This window comes from Eschrichtius robustus, chromosome 1, assembly GCF_028021215.1.
Source record: "Eschrichtius robustus isolate mEscRob2 chromosome 1, mEscRob2.pri, whole genome shotgun sequence".
Taxonomy (NCBI): Eukaryota; Metazoa; Chordata; class Mammalia; order Artiodactyla; family Eschrichtiidae; genus Eschrichtius; species Eschrichtius robustus.
The window spans coordinates 27311272-27330375 of NC_090824.1; the positions used below are offsets into that span (position 1 = coordinate 27311272).

The window sequence follows — 19104 nt, forward strand, 5'->3', positions numbered from 1 at the left end:
TGCCTCCGAAGAGAATGGATCAGAATGAAGGCATCTCAAGCACCTTTGCACCTGTTTAAGAGGGAGCTATTTTGGGGCTGTCATGGTGCTTCCCCTCAAATCACACATCCCATTCTGCATACTTGTTAAGACACCCTGAATACGAGATGAAGCAGATCTAAGTTAACAGTGAATGTGTGTGTGAGTGTGTGCATCTGGCATCTATGAGGAAGAGACTGAGGCACAGGAGATAGAATTAATTAGCATGTGCTTCCCCAGTGGAGCCCAGTACGAGAAAAGTCCTCCACGGGCTCTTCCCTTTCAAAGCGAACACATATTCCAGCTCCACCAGACCCAGAAGGTTTGCAAAGGAAGACAGATTCAGGCATGAAAGAAAGACATAAATTAGACAGGTCAACACTAAGGGAATTCTTTTTCCTTCTTTTCACTGGGGGAAGCTCATGGGTAAGAAACTATCCCTTCAAGGCACAGATGGCAGGGAAGAAAGCTTGTCTGTTAATAAAGCCAGACTTTCTGGCCACTTACAGGGCTCCTACCTATCCATCCATCCATCCATCCATCCATCCATCCATCCATCCTATTGTCAACCACCTACTATGAGCCAAGAGGCACTGAGAACACTAGAGAGGTCAGTTGTACACAGTCTTGGCTTCTAAACAGCCTTGTAAGTAGAAATTCAGTACAAAACTGCCTCTGGATTCTAGCCCTAAGGAAAAAAAATCATTTCTCGGGCTTCCCTGGTGGCGCAGTGGTTAAGAATCCACCTGCCAATGCAGGAGACACAAGTTCGAGCCCTGGTCCGGGAAGATCCCACATGCTGCGGAGCAGCTAAGCCCGTGACCCACAACTACTGAGTTCACGTGCTGCAGCTACTGAAGCCTGTGAGCCTAGAGCCTGTGCTCCACAACAAGAGAATCCACCACAGTGAGAAGCACGTGCACTGCAATGAAGAGTAGCCCCTGCTCGCCGCAAATAGAGAAAGCCCGCGTGAGGCAACGAAGACCCAACGCAGCCAAAAATTTAAAAAAAAAATCATTTCTCCCCCTTCCCGCCTCTCTGCACAGGGCTATAAAATTAAAACTTCATCTGTCTTGGAAATCCTAGGGGAGAAGCTTTGACCTATCTTTCTATCTTCCCTCTCTCTTCCCATAGAGAGGGGTGTATTTGGCAAGACAGGGAAGATGTGATGTCTGTCAGACCACTTTCAGTGAGAAAGTCACTCCCTCCACCCTCTGGAGCCAGGCCTGCAATGCAGAGAGGGCTGCAGCTGCCACGCCAGGAGCATGGTGGATGAGCTACATGTCTCCCCGGAACTCCTCCAGGGAGAATAAGAAAGGGGCTCACTCCTCTGTGGCAAAATGATGCCTGGACCCAGCCATGTGGATATTTGGCAGGCGGTGGGGGGGGGGGCAGAGTGGGGGGCGGAGGGGGGTGATTTCAGGCTACCTGAGCCAAACTGACAAAGGAAACTCATATCTCTTCCTCAGAAGAGGGAAAAAAACCTACAAAACTCCCCCTTCTAGACCTGAACTGATGCTACAAGGAGTCAGCAACCCCAGGAAGGATGTTTAACAGAGCAAGGCAAAATGGACAGGAGATGGGAAGCTTGAAAATGTCCTATGCCTGGTGTTTCAGCTGGACACAAACCCCTACCAGGGGAGAGAGGCACCACACCTCAGGTATGGAGCAAAGCAAAAATATAGTGCAAAATCCCCTCCTTGGTCAGAAGCCCCAGAACCTCCCGATACTGTAAGGACCCATTCATGTGTGGCAAAATGTGCCATGTGGCCACTTAGCGAGTGGAGGGGCGATTTCAAGGGATGAGTAATGCAACATTTCTGGCGCAGAAAGGATAATCAACAAATACTTGTCAAATGAATGAATGAATGAATGAACGAAGAAACGAATGATAAATTCATGGCGGAGCAAAATTCAGTGAGTAGGGTAAGGATCTGCCTCTGGAAGTTTATATGCTCGTTATCCACCTCCAGATTATTCGTTCCCACGGTAGACCCCAAGAAAAATCCTCCAGAGGCTTCTGTATGTTTCCCCGCCAGAGCCATCTCAGGAGATGGAAGCCAGACCCCACTCTGTTCCGGGAATGATAGGCTCGGCTTGCAGCTTCTGTTTATTTTCATACAGAAGGTATAAATGAGATACTAACAAATGATCCCAAAATATAATGAATTCTCTGCTACTGTGAGAACCCCCCTGCCAGAGGGAGCACCCACTGGGAGCTGCAGCCCCATGAATTCTTACCATTCCTGCTCCCCTGTGAACCTGCCCCAGTGACAAGCCTCACCCAGGGAATTAGGCCCCAGGTTTTCCTTTGCAGAAGCAAAAAGTCCCCCTCTCCTGCCTTTCCTCTCAAGCGTGCCCCTAACTGCTCAGAGACAAACCACAAAGTCCTTAACACATGCCATTCCTAGGAGACAACCACAACAGCTGACATTCACCAGCGAGAAGTCATCCTAAAGGGCTCCGGGGGTGGGGGGCAGAAGATGGAGGCACTAGAGCAGCTGCCTTTCATAATCGGATCCCCATTAACTGGAAAGAGCTGACTGATGAGCCAAGGCTGAAAGGCAACTTGGGTGATTTGAAAAATAAAACAATTTGATGTGATTTAGGGATCTATAAAAGGCGGTGGGCGGGGGGGGGGGGGTGGGCGCAGGTGGCAGGGAACCAATAACAGCCAGGAGGAATTTACCCACTTCAAGGAAGACAGAGGAAAGATGACAAGAGGTGAAATCATCTCCCAAACTGGTTGTTCCATACGGAAACAATTTAGTGGGAGAAGGAGAAGTACACACTAAAAGTTTTAAGGGAAGAACCCAGAGTTTCTTCCCTCTGGAGCCCAGAAGTCCATAAGGAAGATAAACACCTTCCATGTCTCCATTAGTAACTGGGATGCATAAATAAAGAGCAAACGCTGTACACTGGCAGAAGACCCATATTGGCAAATAGCGCCTGTGCTTCAAAAGACAGGCCTAGAATCCAAAAAGACTTTGGCACCCCAATGTTCATTGCAGCACTATTTACCATAGCCAGGTCATGGAAGCAACCTAAATGCCCACAACAGACGAATGGATAGAGAAGATGTGGTACATATATACAATGGACTATTACTCAGCCATAAAAAGGAATGAAATTGGGTCATTTGTAGAGATGTGGATGGACCTAGAGACTGTCATACAGAGTGAAGGAAGTCAGAAAGAGAAAAACAAATATCGTATATTAACGCATATATGTGGAATCTAGAAAAATGGTACAGGTGAACCGGTTTGCAAAGCAGAAATAGAGACACAGATGTAGAGAACAAACGAATGGACACCAAGGGGGGAAAGCGGGGAGGGGGGTGGTGGTGGGATGATTTGGGAGATTGGGATTGACATATATACACTAATATGTATATAATAGATAACTAATAAGAACCTGCTGTATAAAAATATAAAAATAAATTAAAATAAATAAATAAATAAATATAAATAATAAATTAAAAAAAAAGACTTTGGCAATTCAGGACACTGACCAGGAACAACTTGGAAAATAGCCACTGAAGAAAAACTGGGTAATGCACAGATCAAACATGAGACTGACAAGCAAGGCATGAGTAAGACAGAAAGCATTCTGGAGGTCACAGTGGACCCTAAGCTGCTGTTGAGTCTAAGATTTGGGGTGGTTTGATGCAGCTTCCTGAGAGGCAGCTTGAAAGAAACAGGGACCAGGTGGATCCAAGGGAAAAGAACCTAAAGAAAAAATCTGATATCTGTATCTCTCTATCCTGACTTCCTCAGGGACTTGTAGGCACACGATTTGGGATGCTGCCTTGTACAAGTAGAAAAAAAGTCACAAAACACTTCAAGTCCAGAAAATGGGCCCTATTGGGAGATATTAAGATGAAGTCATTTCAGCCAAAAGAATGAAGAGATAACTTAAAAACTTAAGTTTTTCCCTCTTATTTTCTTCTCTTGTTTACTGTATGTAAATCTGTAAGATATTATCATATTCTTTAATGGGAGTATCTATAAATAAACAATAGTCTTGCTTTGATGTGTCAAAATTGTAAAAGGCTACTCGTATTAGAAAGTGCCCAGTAATTGGCATCTTCATCTAGAATGGCAAAGATAGATTTTTTTTTTTAAAGACAGATCAAGAGAAAGTTAGGATCTGCATCATGAACTTTCTGTCCATAGGAAAAAAAGATTAAGGAAGGCTCTAAAATCCCTGGGTCTCTCTGAGAAGGTTTGCTCCCCTCCAGGCAAACAGCTGGCCTGGACTGGCATCAGGAGCCAGGAATCGGTGTGCAAATGAGTGCAGATAGGCTAAGGCTGCAAGGCTTGGTGCTAAAAGAAAGTGGAGGTGAGAGAGGGCAGGTCAAGGAGCAAGGGAGTTCATAGGGTCAGGCCCCAGGAGCACTAGTGGGGTTGGAAGTCAAGAGCAAGTAACTGGCAACTGAAATCAACCGGTGGGAGGTCTTGGGAGCTGGAGCCTGGGAAGATTCCCAGGAGGAAGATGTGGAGGGCAGAAGTCCATGGCAGGGGCTGGGGGACAGAGAGGGCAGAAAGGTGTCAGACCAGTCATCACAGAGCATAGTACTAACCATCATGAATCTTGGAGAATTAAACACCAAATCTGTTCCTGGAGCTAAGGAATCACCTGGGATGACCTCTCTCCTGGAATCTGAAATGATGCAGGTCAACCAGCTTCCAAAAGACAAGGAGATCCAGGAGGCAGGGAGCAAAAGGATGGTGAAAGCTCCAAGATGGAGAAAAGGGCAAGCAGCGAAAGACCATCTCCGATGGCTGGCTCAGCTCTGCAGGCAGAACAGTGAGGCAGGTTAAAGTGGAAACTCCGGAGCCAGATCATCTGAGTGTGAATCCTAGCTCTGCCCCTACTAGCTGTGTGACCTTGGGCAAGTTCCCGAGACTCTCTGTGCCTCACTTTCCTCAGCTGCAAAATGGGACTAATAACATTATTTGCCCTGTAAGGCTGAGAAGATTAAATTCGTTAATACTTGGAGAGCACCTGGAACAGCACCTGAACTTGCTGAGTGTGAAGTCAGTGTAGCTTCAAGGGCCTTCCTTCCTGGAGCAACACCAGTGCTTGATGACCCCTCAAGGTCCCTTCTGCACAGTTCCCAGTTCCCACCTAACACTGATCTCCCGTTCCTATGGCCACGAAGAGGATCCCCGGAGGATTCTCTGGGGATCCAGCCCAGAGAATTCTCTGCTCTCCCACTTTCCAACTCTAAATCTCAAGGAGGCAGGACCATCCTGCAACCAGGCAGTTATTGCAGAATAGAAACAACAGGTGGCAGATCAGGGCTGGGTACAAAGGTGGGGAAATGAGACCCAGCACCTGCCCTCTGCCTCAGTTTCTCCTAAGTGCTCCTCCATCTCACAGGCCAGAACACAACTGCATAGATCACTGGCAACAGGGCACTCCCAGCTGGCTGGGTTTCCACGCCCGCCTCCAGAAGCAGAGCGCCAGCATCTCCTGTGTCCTTCAATCCACTGTAACCCTGCACTGCTTAGAAGGAGTCACTCCTCAGATCTTCATAAGAGAATGCGAGGTGGTGGGTGTCAGGAGAAGCCACCGACACAGCCTGATCCCTGCATAGCCATCCCAGCCATAGAAGAAACTGGAACCTCTCCCCAAGAAAGGTTCTTCCCTGGAGACCAGGAAAATGCTTTTGACAAGCCCTGCCTGTAAACACAGCTTTCTCCCCTGCCTAATGTATGTGCTCAATAAAAACACAGTAAGTCATTTCTGCCAGGATCCTTATCCTGAGCAGCGAGAATAAGCTGGGAAAGAACTGCCAGTGGGCCAGACTTCTAGACTCTCTTCCCACCTCACCCCATCTCTGTTCCTTGGTGCCAGGAGTTCACAGCATCATACATAATACAGACACACACACAGAATGTGACCGATCCTTTGGCCATTTTTAAAAAATATGCCATTGACCAGTTAAAGCTTTGGAAATGGAGCTCCACAAATGGAATCCCAAGGGCTGCAGCAAGAAAACAGACTGAAAAAAACCCAGAACAGTGGGCTCTGGACGGGCCTCCCGCAGCGATGAGTGTAAAGAAACACAGGCTGAAAATTCCAACCGGGGGTCGCTAACGCGTTTGTCTCTGCTGAGCTTTGGGAGGCCAAACCATACACACGCACAAGAGCAAGCGTGCACACACACGTATGTGCACGCACACACAGGCACACGGAGCTTGGCAGCCCGTAAGTTCCAGAGCTGGTAACACAAGCCACAGAACCGACTGCCAAGACAAGCAACAGAATGAGCCAGGCCCAGTTTCATTGGCCACCATACACTGCATATGGCCCAGGACGCAGCCAAAACAGCATTCTCACCCTCCTCAAAGGCATAGGAGACCCTCTGTTTTCAAACACACCTTCACAGAGCCTTAATTAAAGGAAAATGGAAAAATAATGTGCCCGCTGCTCTCCCCCTGCCTATATAGGTATGCACACACACATACCCATATACACTCACTCTATTTTTCTCTTCCTCCCATTTCGGTTTCTAACATAATTCATTCACATGGAAAAAAAGCAAACTGCATCCTGCAGCAGAAAAGCAGAAAAGAAGGTAGCTTGCCCTCAGCCCTGGCTCTGATCGATCAAGTTGAGCTGGGGCTGAATGAATACAGAGCAGGCCAACCTAGAGTCTGCATTGGCCCCTTTCTTCCAGAACAGAGCTGGAAACAGAGACACTTGTGCGAGGGACAGTCGCAACACCAGCAGCCCCACGACAAACAAGGCCTGGAGAGCCTAGCCCTTCTCAGCCTTCTGCCGAGTTTTCTGCAGGTTGGAAAAGATGCCCACACATCCTGCAAACAGGTTGGGGAGGCAACGACAGACGCTGGTGGCTGCAAAAACCAGGCGGCGAGTGAGGGAGAGATCCTTGTCCAGATTCTTCCTTAGGGGACACTGTTACCAGTTATCAACACATCTCCTTGGAGGTGGCTGCAGCCCACCCAGGAGAAAAGTCAGAAGCCTCCACATCCATGCCTTCCAGCTGCCCTTCAGATCTCACAGCGCCCAGCTCTTCAGGAAAATTCTGGAGCTGCCTGCAACTCTGAACCAAAGCCAAAGTAGAAGGGGAACAGAAGAGTCTTTGAGAAATCCGTCCTCCCTGTTTTAAACAAGGCAAAACCTTAACCAGCCAGAGGCACGAGAATAGATCTTGCTTCTCTTCCGCGGTCGTCAGGTTTATATAAAATCAGAGCCATGCTCACACCTGATACCTAGTTAAACTCTCCCCTAGAAACCTGCAACGGAAGATAAGGCGTCCATCCAAACTGCAGCCAGATTGGCTGGAAAGATGAAAACAGTGGGAGGTGTTTTAAAAAACCCTCAGGGAAGGGAGGTTGGGGGGAAGGGAGATAACATGCGAACACAGTTCACTGCAAGGCCTTAAAGGACAAGCAGGCACCCAAGCATGGTTCAAAGCTTCAGTTTCTCACAGTTCCTCAAACTAATACCCTGAGGAGTCCACGAAGATTTGAACCTGGGAACACACACCCACACAGCCTGCAAGCCCTTTTTAGAGAGGCAGACCTGAGCCCAGTCACCCTGAGCACGTGTGGTCAGGCCACAGCCCAATGCCCTGGATACGCGGGGAGGTGGGGGGGTGAGGCCCAGTGCAAGGGTCAGGCAATTTTGCTACGGGAGCTGACCCGAGGGGTCAGTTGAGCTCCTCTTTTACCAGCCTCTCCATCTCCAGCCGCAGGGATGGCCCATCCATCCCTGCAGAGGTGCGGAGGCCTCCCTGTCCCCCCTACCCCACCACTGACCCAGGCAAAACCTGGGTCTGCAACCGCAGGGTCAGGGGTCCACAGCCGCTCAGGCTCCTTTTGGTGGGGGCGGGGGGGGCGGGCAGAAGACAGCTGTCTGAACTGGGCTGGGCCGGAGAGGAGGGGCTGGTTACCTAGAGGAGCCGGCTGGCCTCCTTATGTAACCTGGCTTGGGAGCTGGGGGAGACCAAAGGGGACCCGGCCACCCCGAGACCCCCTCCCAGAGGGGGAATGGCCCTGAGAGAAGCCCTCTTCATTGTATGGAGAGCCCCAGCCCTTCTCAGTGCCTTCCTCCAGGTCCTCAGGGGGCCGTGCTTCCTCCCTGCGACGGGGGTGGGGCGGGCGCGACTTGCCAGCAGGTCCCTGTCATCCCTCCACCACCAGCACCCTGCACTTCCCTGGCCTTTCACCCTCCATCTCCACCCCGCGGCTCGTATCCCCGGGCAGTTTTCTCCCCCACTCACCCGCCTTCCCCGCCGCGCAAGGAGAGCACCTCCCTGCAAACGGACGGGGGAGGAGAGCACGGGAGGGAAACGGAGAGAGCGCCTCGGCTGCCCCGGGAGCGGACGGAGCCTCCCGTCCCAGGGTGGGAACCAAAGGGAAGCCACCGGCTCGCGGACCCTTGGCGGGAGGGGCCCGGACTGCAGCGTCCCCCCCCAGGGGCAGCGCGGGGTCCCGGGGCTGCGGGAGCCTCCCCGCGGGGCTCGGGTTTCGGGGCCCGGCGCTCTCCGCCCGCGCGGGGGCGGCAGTCCCAGGTGCCAGCGGCCCGCGCGCCCCACCCAGCCCGGCCCGGCGCCCCCAGCGCGCGCCCTCGCACCCACCGAGCAGAAGCCGCGGGCGGAGGCGGCGCCCCCGGGACCGGGACCCGGCTGCAGGCGCCGTGCCCGCTCAGCGCCGCTGCCGCCCGGCCGCGGAGCTCCGCCCGGTGCCCAGGCCCGTCCCGGCCCGGGAGCCGCCGCGGCGCCAGCCCCGCCGCCGCTGCAGCGTCCGCCGCCGCCAGCGCCCCCCCGTCGCGGCCGCCGAGCGTCCCTCCCGCAGGCTGTGGCGGGCGGCGGGACGGGTTGCATCAGCCCCGGCTATATAGCGGCCCCTGGGCGGCGGGGAGGGGTCGGGAATGCGGAACCGGCCGAGCTGCCAGCTCCAGACGTCAGAGAGGCACGGAGAGGAAGGGAAGGAGGGGACAGGGGAGGAGGGGGGGTGTGGATCCGGCGCTTCACACCCACTGACCTTCACCTCCCCCGCCGCATTTCGCGCCCTCCTCCCGCGGCTCCTCGCGGTCCGCTCCCCGCGGGGGCGGCCCCGGCCCCGCAGCAGCGGCCCTGTCTCCATCGCGGCCCCCGGCTCTCCCAGCCGGCGGTGCAGGAGCACGCGAGGAAGCAGGACGCGGCGGGCGGTTATGTAAGAGCATCCCCAGCGCACAGCCGCCCGGCTTCCACCCCGAGACACAGCTCGGGCCGATAGCAATGAGAAGGTGGCGGCCGGACAAGTCAAAAGGCCCTGGAAGCAGACGTAGCCTGTGTTGAACCATCTTCCTCAGTCCTTAGCTCTTTTTTCCCAAACCGAGAGAGAGAGAGAGAGAGAGGATTTCAACACATTTTCATCCTTGGACACTTAAGCACTGAGTGAGGAAATGATCTCGCAAGCCTGTTTCGTTTTTCTGGGCAGAAGGATGGGCAGAGGATCAAGGCGTTTGGGTGCCTCTCCCCCAGCCTACTAGCCCACCTGGCCACCACAGCTGCCCTTAAGCCCTGGGGTGGTTCACTGCAAGAGACCTGCCCTCCTTGGACTGCAGCCTGAGCCCCCCACCCCTTTCCCTTTCCCCGTGGCTTGCACAGTTTGACCCCTGGGCTTTTTATCACACTCCAGCAGGCTTCTCCTTTCCGCTCACGGACGCGCGGGCGGACACCCGTGTGAGCAGCCGCCGCCCTCAGCCCACCCCGAATGGCCTTCTTTCCCTTTACAACTTCCATTGCCAACTGAACTCCTACCTTTCATCTTCCTAAGCGTGGCAGATGGTTAAGGGTGACTCCAGAGGAAATGCGTCCTCCACGGTGCCTTCAGTATGTAAAGGCACAGAGACACCGAGCCCTCAAGCACACATGTGGCACCTGAGACCTTGGCATTCTGGTTTGCATCTCCTTCCTCCAGACCCCCTGGTTGCTCAGCCAACCCCCTGCCTTTCTGCCTCAGCCAGGGAGGAGTGACAGTGTTTATATTCAGTGACCTTCAGCCTCCTTCTCAGAGTGATGTCAGATCATCACCCATAGAAGAAAGGAAGTGAAAGAAAAAGTTCATGCCTTCTTGGAGTGCAGATGCTCAGAGAGAAAGAAACAACCAGCCTTGAGACCGATGGAAGCAAGTGAGCAGAGCCCAGTGAGCAGGTCTCTTCAATTTGAGGACAGTGAGCTCCTATTCTTACTGCCCCAGTGCAGGGAAATCTTTCTGGATCAGAGGACTGTTCTTATAGAGGGAAAGACAGAGCAGGTCCCAATGACATCGACTGACCATTTTCACCTTCACTGTCAGCTCTCTCCCTTGAAGCATTGAAGTTAGCAAGTAAAAAGAAAGTAAGGTCCTGAAAGAAGGTACAGTGGAAAATGAGTAGTAATTTGACAGTCTTGTGGAAGAACATGACTCTCAGCCCCAGAAAGGCCAACTACACCTTTACTACAGCAGAAACATCAAACCTGGGTACTATGAAACCGCCTTACAATGTTTCCCCCGTGAGCCTCAGGATTGGACGTTTATATGGAAGAAAACACTGAATGGAGGCAATGTTCCTTTATGCGTCTTCGTCTGGGACTTTGGAAAAACTACACTGGTCTATGTGTAGGAACCAATAATTAGTGTGCGTGGTTAGAGCAATCCTTCCAGGGCTGCCTTTGGACGTGGTTGGGCCACCAGCAGGCTGACTGGGCCTTTGCTTCACTCACAAATTAAATATACTACAGGGGGGGCACTGAGGGGTAACCTGGAGGTCTTTAGCCCCTTCAGTCTCCCTATAATATCCATTAGGTGTCCTCCATTATTTGATATGGATGCTTTTTAATTTTATATAAAATGCTATGTAAACACAGCTTCAAGACCTCCAGCCACATTGCCCCCTACTAGGCCCCTCCCCGTAGTTATTGCCCCTGGAAGCGGCTGGAGGGAGAGACCATAAATTGGCCCATTTATGTTGACATTGGTCTGCTTCTCCCTGCCTTGCTGGTTGGAGCTGATCTACCACTGGCTCTTAGGGATGGACGAGTGACCCAGCCTAAGGCAGTTTAAATTTAGGTTTCCTATTGCTTGCAACTAAAAAAGTCCCAATTAATACATCCAGCCCTGGCCAATGGGCTGCCTCAGAGATTGCCGTATGTCCGAGTCTGATGACACTAGGAATTTTGTGGATCTGCTAGGAAGAGAAGCTGGACCTGAAAATGCCCCAAGCTACCACGTGGAGAGGGTCTACTGAGAGTGAAGCTAATGCAAAGAAGAGTAGAGAAGAGTATAGCCAAGCAACGGAGAGGAAGACAGATCAAGTTCAGATGTCGTTGTCTGCGTTCCTGAATCCAGACATGCCTGATATCATCCCTACCTCTAGAGTTTTTAGTTATAGGAAACCATATTTATATAATATAATATAATATAATTTCTATATTATAGAAATTATATCTTACCTAAGGCAGTTCGAATTTAGGTTTCCTGTTACTTGCAACTAGAAAAGTTCTGATTAATACACTGGGTTTTGTGTCTCTGACTTATTTAGATATTGCCTTTTAAAGCTTAATGGGGGCTTCCCTGGTGGCGCAGTGGTTGGGAGTCTGCCTGCTAATGCAGGGGACGCGGGTTCGCGCCCTGGTCTGGGAAGATCCCACATGCCGCGGAGCAAGTAGGCCCGTGAGCCACAACTGCTGAGCCTGCGCGTCTGGAGCCTGTGCTCCGCAACAAAAGAGGCCACAATAGTGAGAGGCCCGCGCACCGCGATGAAGAGTAGCCCCCGCTTGCCACAACTACAGGAAGCCCTAGCACAGAAACGAAGACCCAACATAGTAATCAATCAATCAATAAATAAATCTTTAAAAAAAAAAAAGCTTAATGGACATTGATGAATCCCAACCTTTTTACAAACAGGAAAAAGTGAACCAGCAAGGTAAAATAATTAATTCCCCACACCTGTTTCTCAGTATCAATGGAGGAAGTGGTAGTTCTGAGTAAACAACCAATTGACTAGTCCTTATGCTAGGATTTATGGAAACTATATTTTGTGCCTGTGAGATACACAAACTTTAAGACATGATTCCTCACCTGTCCCCATTTCCCATCTAGTTAGGAAGAATAACTTGAACACTAATAAACAGCTAGACCAAGAGTAACTAAAAGCTACTAAGTGACACCGACTATAAGCACTGTAGGAGTTCAGACAGGATTGTTGCACAATAGAAAAATCATTTGTTAATTGTTCCATTCTCTACTCAAACTGTGTAGACCAAAAATTGCAAACTAGCAGCTGCCAGGCTGAACTTGGCTTTGATGGCCAAATTCTTTTTTTTTTTAACTTGAAGATTACACACAAAAATCTAGATTTCTATTCTCTTGAAAAAAAATCAAAGTCAGGTGACATATAATAGTCAGTTTAAGAAACAGACTCACAGACTTAGAGAATGAATTTATGGCTACAGGTGTGGGGGGAAGGGACAGTTAGGGAGTTTGGGATTGACATGCACACACTGCTATATTTAAAATGGATAACCAACAAGGGCCTACTGTATAGCACAGGGAACTATGCTCAATATTATATAACAACCGAAATGGGAAAAGAATTTGAAAAAGAATAGATACATGTATATGTATAACTGAATCACTTTGCTGTACACCTGAAATGAACACAACATTGTTAATCAACTATACTCCAATATAAAATTAAAAAGTTATTTCCTGAAAAAAAAAATCGAAAGGACTAGATTCTTCCTCCAGAAAAAAAAAAAAAAGTCAGTTTAGGACAGGTTATGCTGCAGTAGCAAACATCCTCCAAAACTCAGTGGCTTAACACGATAAGGGTTTATTTCTCACCCTCACAAGACAACTGTGGATTGAGGTGACTGTTCAAGGCAGCTGTCCTGCAGGTGGTAGCTCAGTATGGCACCTCCATAGCAGCAAGTGTACCCCTGGTCAGGATGGCATGGAAAGAGAGAGAGGTAGAGAGGGCCAGGCACCAGCAGTTAAATATTTCCTCCTGGAGTAACACTTAACACTTTAGCTTACATCTCATTGGCCAAAACAAGTCACATGGCCATTTCCCTTAATTTCAAAGAGGCAGGGAAGTTCAGTCCTCCTATGTACCAGGAGGAGAAGGGAACTACATATTAGTGAACAGTTAATATTTGCCACATCATGCACTCCCTAATGGCAACAATGGGCCGTAGCCCACTTGAAGCTGCCCCCTTGCATGGGACTTAAACACCCCAGTTTGACACAGTTTCCACCCAGCCTGCCAGGGCATTTACATGGTCTGCCTAGCCTCTGGGGGCATTTGATTTTGCAGCTTCTTGTATAAACAAAGCCAATCTCAATATCAGTCTTTCAGTGTCCCTGGTGATCCATGGGGTTATCACAAATTTTTCAAAAACAGGGTTTTTAAAATTTGCTAATTAAAAAAAAAATGCCACAGAGAATTCTTAGGTGAAGGGCAGGATGGTACCACAAAATCAAACAAGAAGTTGAGACTAGCTGTTATATAGTCTGCAAATTATGGAGACCTGTTTATGATAGTTTCTTCCTCCTACTCTTCCCTCGCTCAATCAAATATCTACCAGGAGAGACCAGGAGAAATGAGATTTCCACTCTCTCCCTTAGGGTAGGAGGAGAAGATACATGGTAGTAATTTTGTGGGGAGGTCTGTTTTAAAGTTTTTAAAATTTCCCATATATATGTATGTATATATATTCATGACTGAAGTATTTGAGAAGAAAATTTGAGTTGGGAACAAAACTGCTTCTCTTCCAATAACCACCAATGAGACTTTTATAAAACAACATGTCTAAAGGTTTAATAATAAATCAGCACCCTTGGAAATACAGCCATCTCTGGGGAAAGCCCAGCATCTTCTCTTTAATCTCCTAACACAATTCTCTAGTTAAAATGCTGGGCCAGGTGGGGTTAGGAGAGGAGGGGTGTAGTGGAGGTATGTTGTTCTCCTCAGCATTCCTTTCTTTGGAAAACCACTACTCTCCCTCTCCCTGAGGCCCTGGAAGGATGTCAATCCTGGCGCCTCATCATCCCCACCCAAGTGTGGGTGTGTGGCCTCAGCTGGCCAATTAAAGTAGACCATTTCCAAAGCTACAGTGATTGGTTCAGGCATGGGCACATGACCCAAACAGAGCCAATCATAGTCTTCCCTGAGATTTGATATGTGAATGTTAAGGAAGAGGGGAGCTTCTTTCCTTTAAACATCAGTGTAAGGATGTAGTTTGTGGCCGCTGGGGGCCATTTTTCTTATCATGTGACAAGAGCCTGACTGAGAATGGGATCAACACACAGAGGAAAAGAGGGCCAAGACACGTAAAGACAGAAAAACCATGACATCATCATTTGAGTTCCTGAACCTAACATGCCATGAGAACATGCTGAATTGGTCTTTGGACTTCATGGTGATGGAGTCAATACATCCTCTTTCTCTTTCTTACTAAGGTAGTTTGAGGGTTTTCTGCCTCTTACCACCAAAGAAGGCTGAAAAAATCATGAATAAAATGGCCCAAAGTCAAACTTATAAAAGGCTGCTGAACTGACACTGTAGAATTTTATCTGCTTATTATTCTTGCCCCATCCATCAAATGCCACTCAACCATCTGAAACTGAATACAGAACTACACTGAGCTGCTTTCTTACAGTTCAGGGTTTGGTTAGTCATTTAAATAATTTAGTCAGGCAACCTTGTTTGAATGTTTGCTATGTGCCACCCTATTTGAGGGGGCAAAGCAAAAAGAAGATATCATCCGTGCCCATAAAGATGACAGAGTAGAGGGCCAGGAAGACGGATGATATTCATTAAAATAGGGAAATGAGGACTTGAGTGATCTAGGGAGATGCTGATTCATTCTGCTCCCAGAATATTATGTTTCAAAACATGTCTTGAAAACACCTGGGAGAAGATGAAATGTCCATGTGGGGATGTCATTGTGTAAGTCATCCATATATATAGGTGCTCCCTGAAGTTGACACCAGGATTGTAGGTAGAATCACCAAACTCCTTTAGATTAAAGATGATCTTTAGAAATATTAAATTTCAAATAGTAGGTGATTAACTAATTTTGAGTTAACGAATGAGTAAACAGAAGCTGGCCTAGGACTCAGTCTTAGGAGATGTTGATAATTAACAAACTGGGGATATAAGAGGAGGCAAAGAATTTAGCAGACAGAGAGTACCCCAGAAGACAGCAGAAAGGAAGGCACAGACAGAAGCACAGAACCTCAGGGTCCCTCAGATCCCCTCTCCCTTAACACAGGAGTGGGCTTCCCCACTGCCATGGAAGCCAAAATGGGTTGTTGTATGGTCAAATGTAACATAGAGAAAATCTGAGATGAGTCCACTGTATTTGTTCAGATCTAGAAAGTACATTATAAACATAGGGATATATATTCAAGTGGTCTCAAGTCATTCTTAAAAGAGGGAGTTTAATCTGATAATGTAGACATTATGCTATGAAGGTGTTTCCACTTAGCACCCACAGAATGCTGCTTCTAGAGGGATTGAGGACCCTTCTCCACTCTTTCCTTTCTTCTTAATCCCTGTTCCCCCAAACCTAGAAGGTGTTACTATGGTATTGGTCGGATTCCCAGATAAAATGTTTGGACCTCAGTTTCCCCAACTGCTAAATGGGGAGAATAATGGTGCCTACATTAGAGTGTTGATATGAGGATTAAATGTGATACTTATAAAGCACCCTATCAATACCTGCCACATGCTAAGAGTTCAATAAATTTGGCTGTATTCATCATCATCATCATCATCACCACAATCATCACCATCAACATTAAGTTTTAGCCAACCCAAGCCCTACTGTTAGGTAGCCTTCTTAGATCTGTCAAACCCAGAGTGATTTCTCCCTCTTCCAACCTTAAGTAGCACATCCCTGCCCATCTAACAGTAATCATATGCTATGTTAAAATGTTCTCTTTATTTCATACATGCAGTGTCATTCCAATGTGCTTGAGTTTACCTTAGATATAGAGACAACATCTTACATTTTTAAAACTCCTATAGCACCTACCGTATACTGACTTTATAGTTGGCATTTAATGGACACTTAAATAAGTGATGGACAGGGACCAGAAAATCATTTCTTTTGTATCCCCAATAATGTCAAAAGCAGTCTTCGCTCCTGGCACTTAAAGAATATTCATCAAACAGATGCTGAGCAGAATGTAATGATCAGTCACTCCTTGTACAGCGCACACTTGCAGAATATTGAAGTGAGGAAGGGGCACCATATTTTATAGATGAGGAAATTGAGGCCCACACTGATGACACAGATCTAGCTGAACAAAAGTTATGATGGGAATAATTCTCAGGACTCTTGTTATGCTCTGTGTTTTAAAACAACCACCAATAAAAAGTTATTTCAGCAAATGTTTATTGAAGGGAAAAAAAAAGTCCCCTAGGTTTTCTGCGGGAGGTGGCATTTCCTCTTACACTCAACAGTTTTGGTGGTGTGCTAGAGAGAGGTGTGGGAAGGAGCCAAGGGGGCCCTATGACTGGGCTGTTGTGTGAGCCCCAGTGTCGGGGGCAGGGGTGGTATTTTCACTTCTAGGAAAGCTCTTCCAGCTCCAGGCAATCCAGGCCAGGTTTTGACACCTGCTTTCCTAAGCACACTGCCCTAAGTTGGCCCAAGGGTGCCTTCCAAAGAGCTCCCAGCTTTGTACCTGTCTCTAGGCCAGGCTAACAGAAACTCATCCCAAGAAGCAGAAAAGTTCCCCACACTCGGAACCTGGGGGGATCTGCTGTCCTTGGGCAATGAAGATAAAACATTTACAATTAGAACTCACCGCTGTTACAGGGAGACATCTAGGGGCTGGCCTCAGGACGAGGCTCAGAGGGGGACTGTGAGTCCTGCAGAGGGAGGCCTCTGGACAAGGCGTCTTTGGTAGCCCTGGCCAGGCTCACAGGCTCCCTTTCAGGTTTTATGCCCACATTTCCCTACCCTTGCCTCCTGCCGGTGTTTCTGTATCTCTTAAATACACCTCCCTAATCCTCTCCTTCCTCCCTTGTAAAGCCTGCCTTTCCTTTCAAATACTTCCTCAAATGCCAGCTTGTTATTTTTGTGCCCTCCCCTTCAATAACCTTCCCAAGAGCTCTGACTGAAAGTATACTTTAGATCACAGGGCCGGATTTTCATTCATTTCTTCATTCATTCATTCATTCACTCAACAAATATTTGATTGTATGTGCAGGGCTGTGGCAATACAATCATGAACAAGGCTGGCCCAATTCTTTGGTGAGAGAATAATTAGCTAATTAACTAAATAATTACAACTGTGCAAAGGAGAATTAGGGAGTGTTTCGAGATAGGTAGAGAAACCATCAGAATCAACCTTTCTCTACTTGTCAGGGACTCTTATCCAAATCAGCTTGGTGCCCCAGGCCTCTTCCTCTCAAGCACAGGAGCAGGTGTCCTACAAAAACTTGTTCCCTCCTCCCATAGGTCAAAGTTTCAGTGCTCCAGGGGGTCTCCTGAGACTCCATTGCCCAGCCCTAACTCTCCCAGACTTCTTCATTATCTTGGGGTCTCAGGTTGTCATCCATGGCCATCCATATACAAGGTTTTCATCTAGTTACCTGGTCTAAGGTTAATGCATCGTGCAGGGCAGTAGAGCATAGTGGCAAAGAACATGGACTCTGGAACCAGACTGTCCCCGTCTCTGACACATACTGTGTGGCCTTGGGCAAGTTAATTAATGGCTCTGTGCTCAATTTCATCATCTTTAAAATGGGGTGTGGGTGTGTGTGGGGGTGTGTGTAATACCCAACCCATAGGGGTATTATAAAGATTTAAATATGTAAATATACAAAGAGGTACTGCCTATAAAGCACTTGGAACAGTGCTTAGCACAAGTAAGGGCTGAGCAAGGGAGCTCTTGGATGCTATAGTTTGAATCTTCCCCAACAAAGGTGTCCAGCCTTGGTCTGAACCCAGCCCAGGTCAGAGGCTCAGGCCACTGCTTGCCTGGGAGGAGAGGCTGGACCTTTTTTAAAGAGATGAGATACTGACAGCAATGAAGACTGCCTGGAAGCTAGACAGACAAGGGCAGTGAAGCCAGATGGATGTGGGGCATGTTGATCTCAACTCCCTAAGACTGGGAGCCACTCCCACTGCCTGTTCACCGAGCAATGAGAAGGGAGCCCAGAGACCTTGTTTTGAGAGGGCTCACCTACCTCCAGCTTCTTATGTGGCCCCGAACAAAGATAATTTCTATGCTTTGTTTCCATTTTTCAAAGGCAGAGGATAATATTCATAGAATCATAGAGTTTGAACTAAACTTGACCTTAGAGAGTCCATATTACAACCCTTTTATCTTCTATCTAAGGAAAAGGACACCCAGAAATATCATGTGACATAGGCGGCAGGGGCTCAATTCAAATCCCAGCCCCAGGATTTATGCTTTTCTCTGAGGTTCATTATACTCTGAGGTAAAGTGAAGGTAGGACTTCCTGCTGAATAGGGTCACCGTGAGAACTAAGCAAGACCACATATGATGCACTTAACCCAGAGCCTGGGTATGGTTGGGTAGGTACACATAAAGGTATTTCCCAGTGTCATGTGACTGGTTGGTAATCCCTTCCTTACCTTGTCCACTGGGTTGACAGAAGAATAAAGGAAGCAACAGAAGACTCATTCTGAAAATAGAAATGCCATGTACTCATTCTGTGCTGTTAATGTTACCCATCCAGTTAAGATTTACTAAACCCATTTGGGAAGCTGGCCAAGGTACTAGAAACTAAGGAGTTAATGTCCATGTGTAAAAACTTCGTTTCTGGTTCTTGGTTTCTCACTTGGGACTTGGTCTCTCAAAGAAGAAAGGGCTTTTCCAAGCCACAGTGCTTAGTAATCATGGTCTCACAGAGAAAACTCGCTTAAGGAGTCATCATTGCCCGTCACCCCTCCCCCGCGCTGTTCCTGAAGCATTGGAGTAAAGCGCATGTGTGGTCGGGGGCTTGGCTGCCAGCCTCCTCTGAGAGCAACTGGGGGGCCTGAGTCCACAAATGCTCCCATTGGGCCAGCCACTCAGGCTCATCCGGCAGGGGACAGCTGCA

The 19104-nt window shown here is 48.4% G+C and overlaps 1 protein-coding gene across 3 annotated transcripts in view; it reads right to left on the bottom strand.

The window, feature by feature from the left end:
• The window catches only part of JDP2 (Jun dimerization protein 2), a 40651-nt gene extending 31432 nt beyond the window's left edge, over positions 1-9219 (bottom strand). The window contains exon 1 of one of the 3 annotated variants that reach the window (XM_068542292.1): positions 9039-9219. In XM_068542292.1, coding sequence (XP_068398393.1) covers positions 9039-9219 — 181 coding nt within the window. Of the gene's footprint in view, positions 1-4600; positions 4700-8632; positions 8743-9038 lie in introns of those variants that run through there. The other 2 variants (XM_068542299.1, XM_068542306.1) reach the window with 2 other exon arrangements.
• Positions 9220-19104: the final 9885 nt, after the last annotated feature.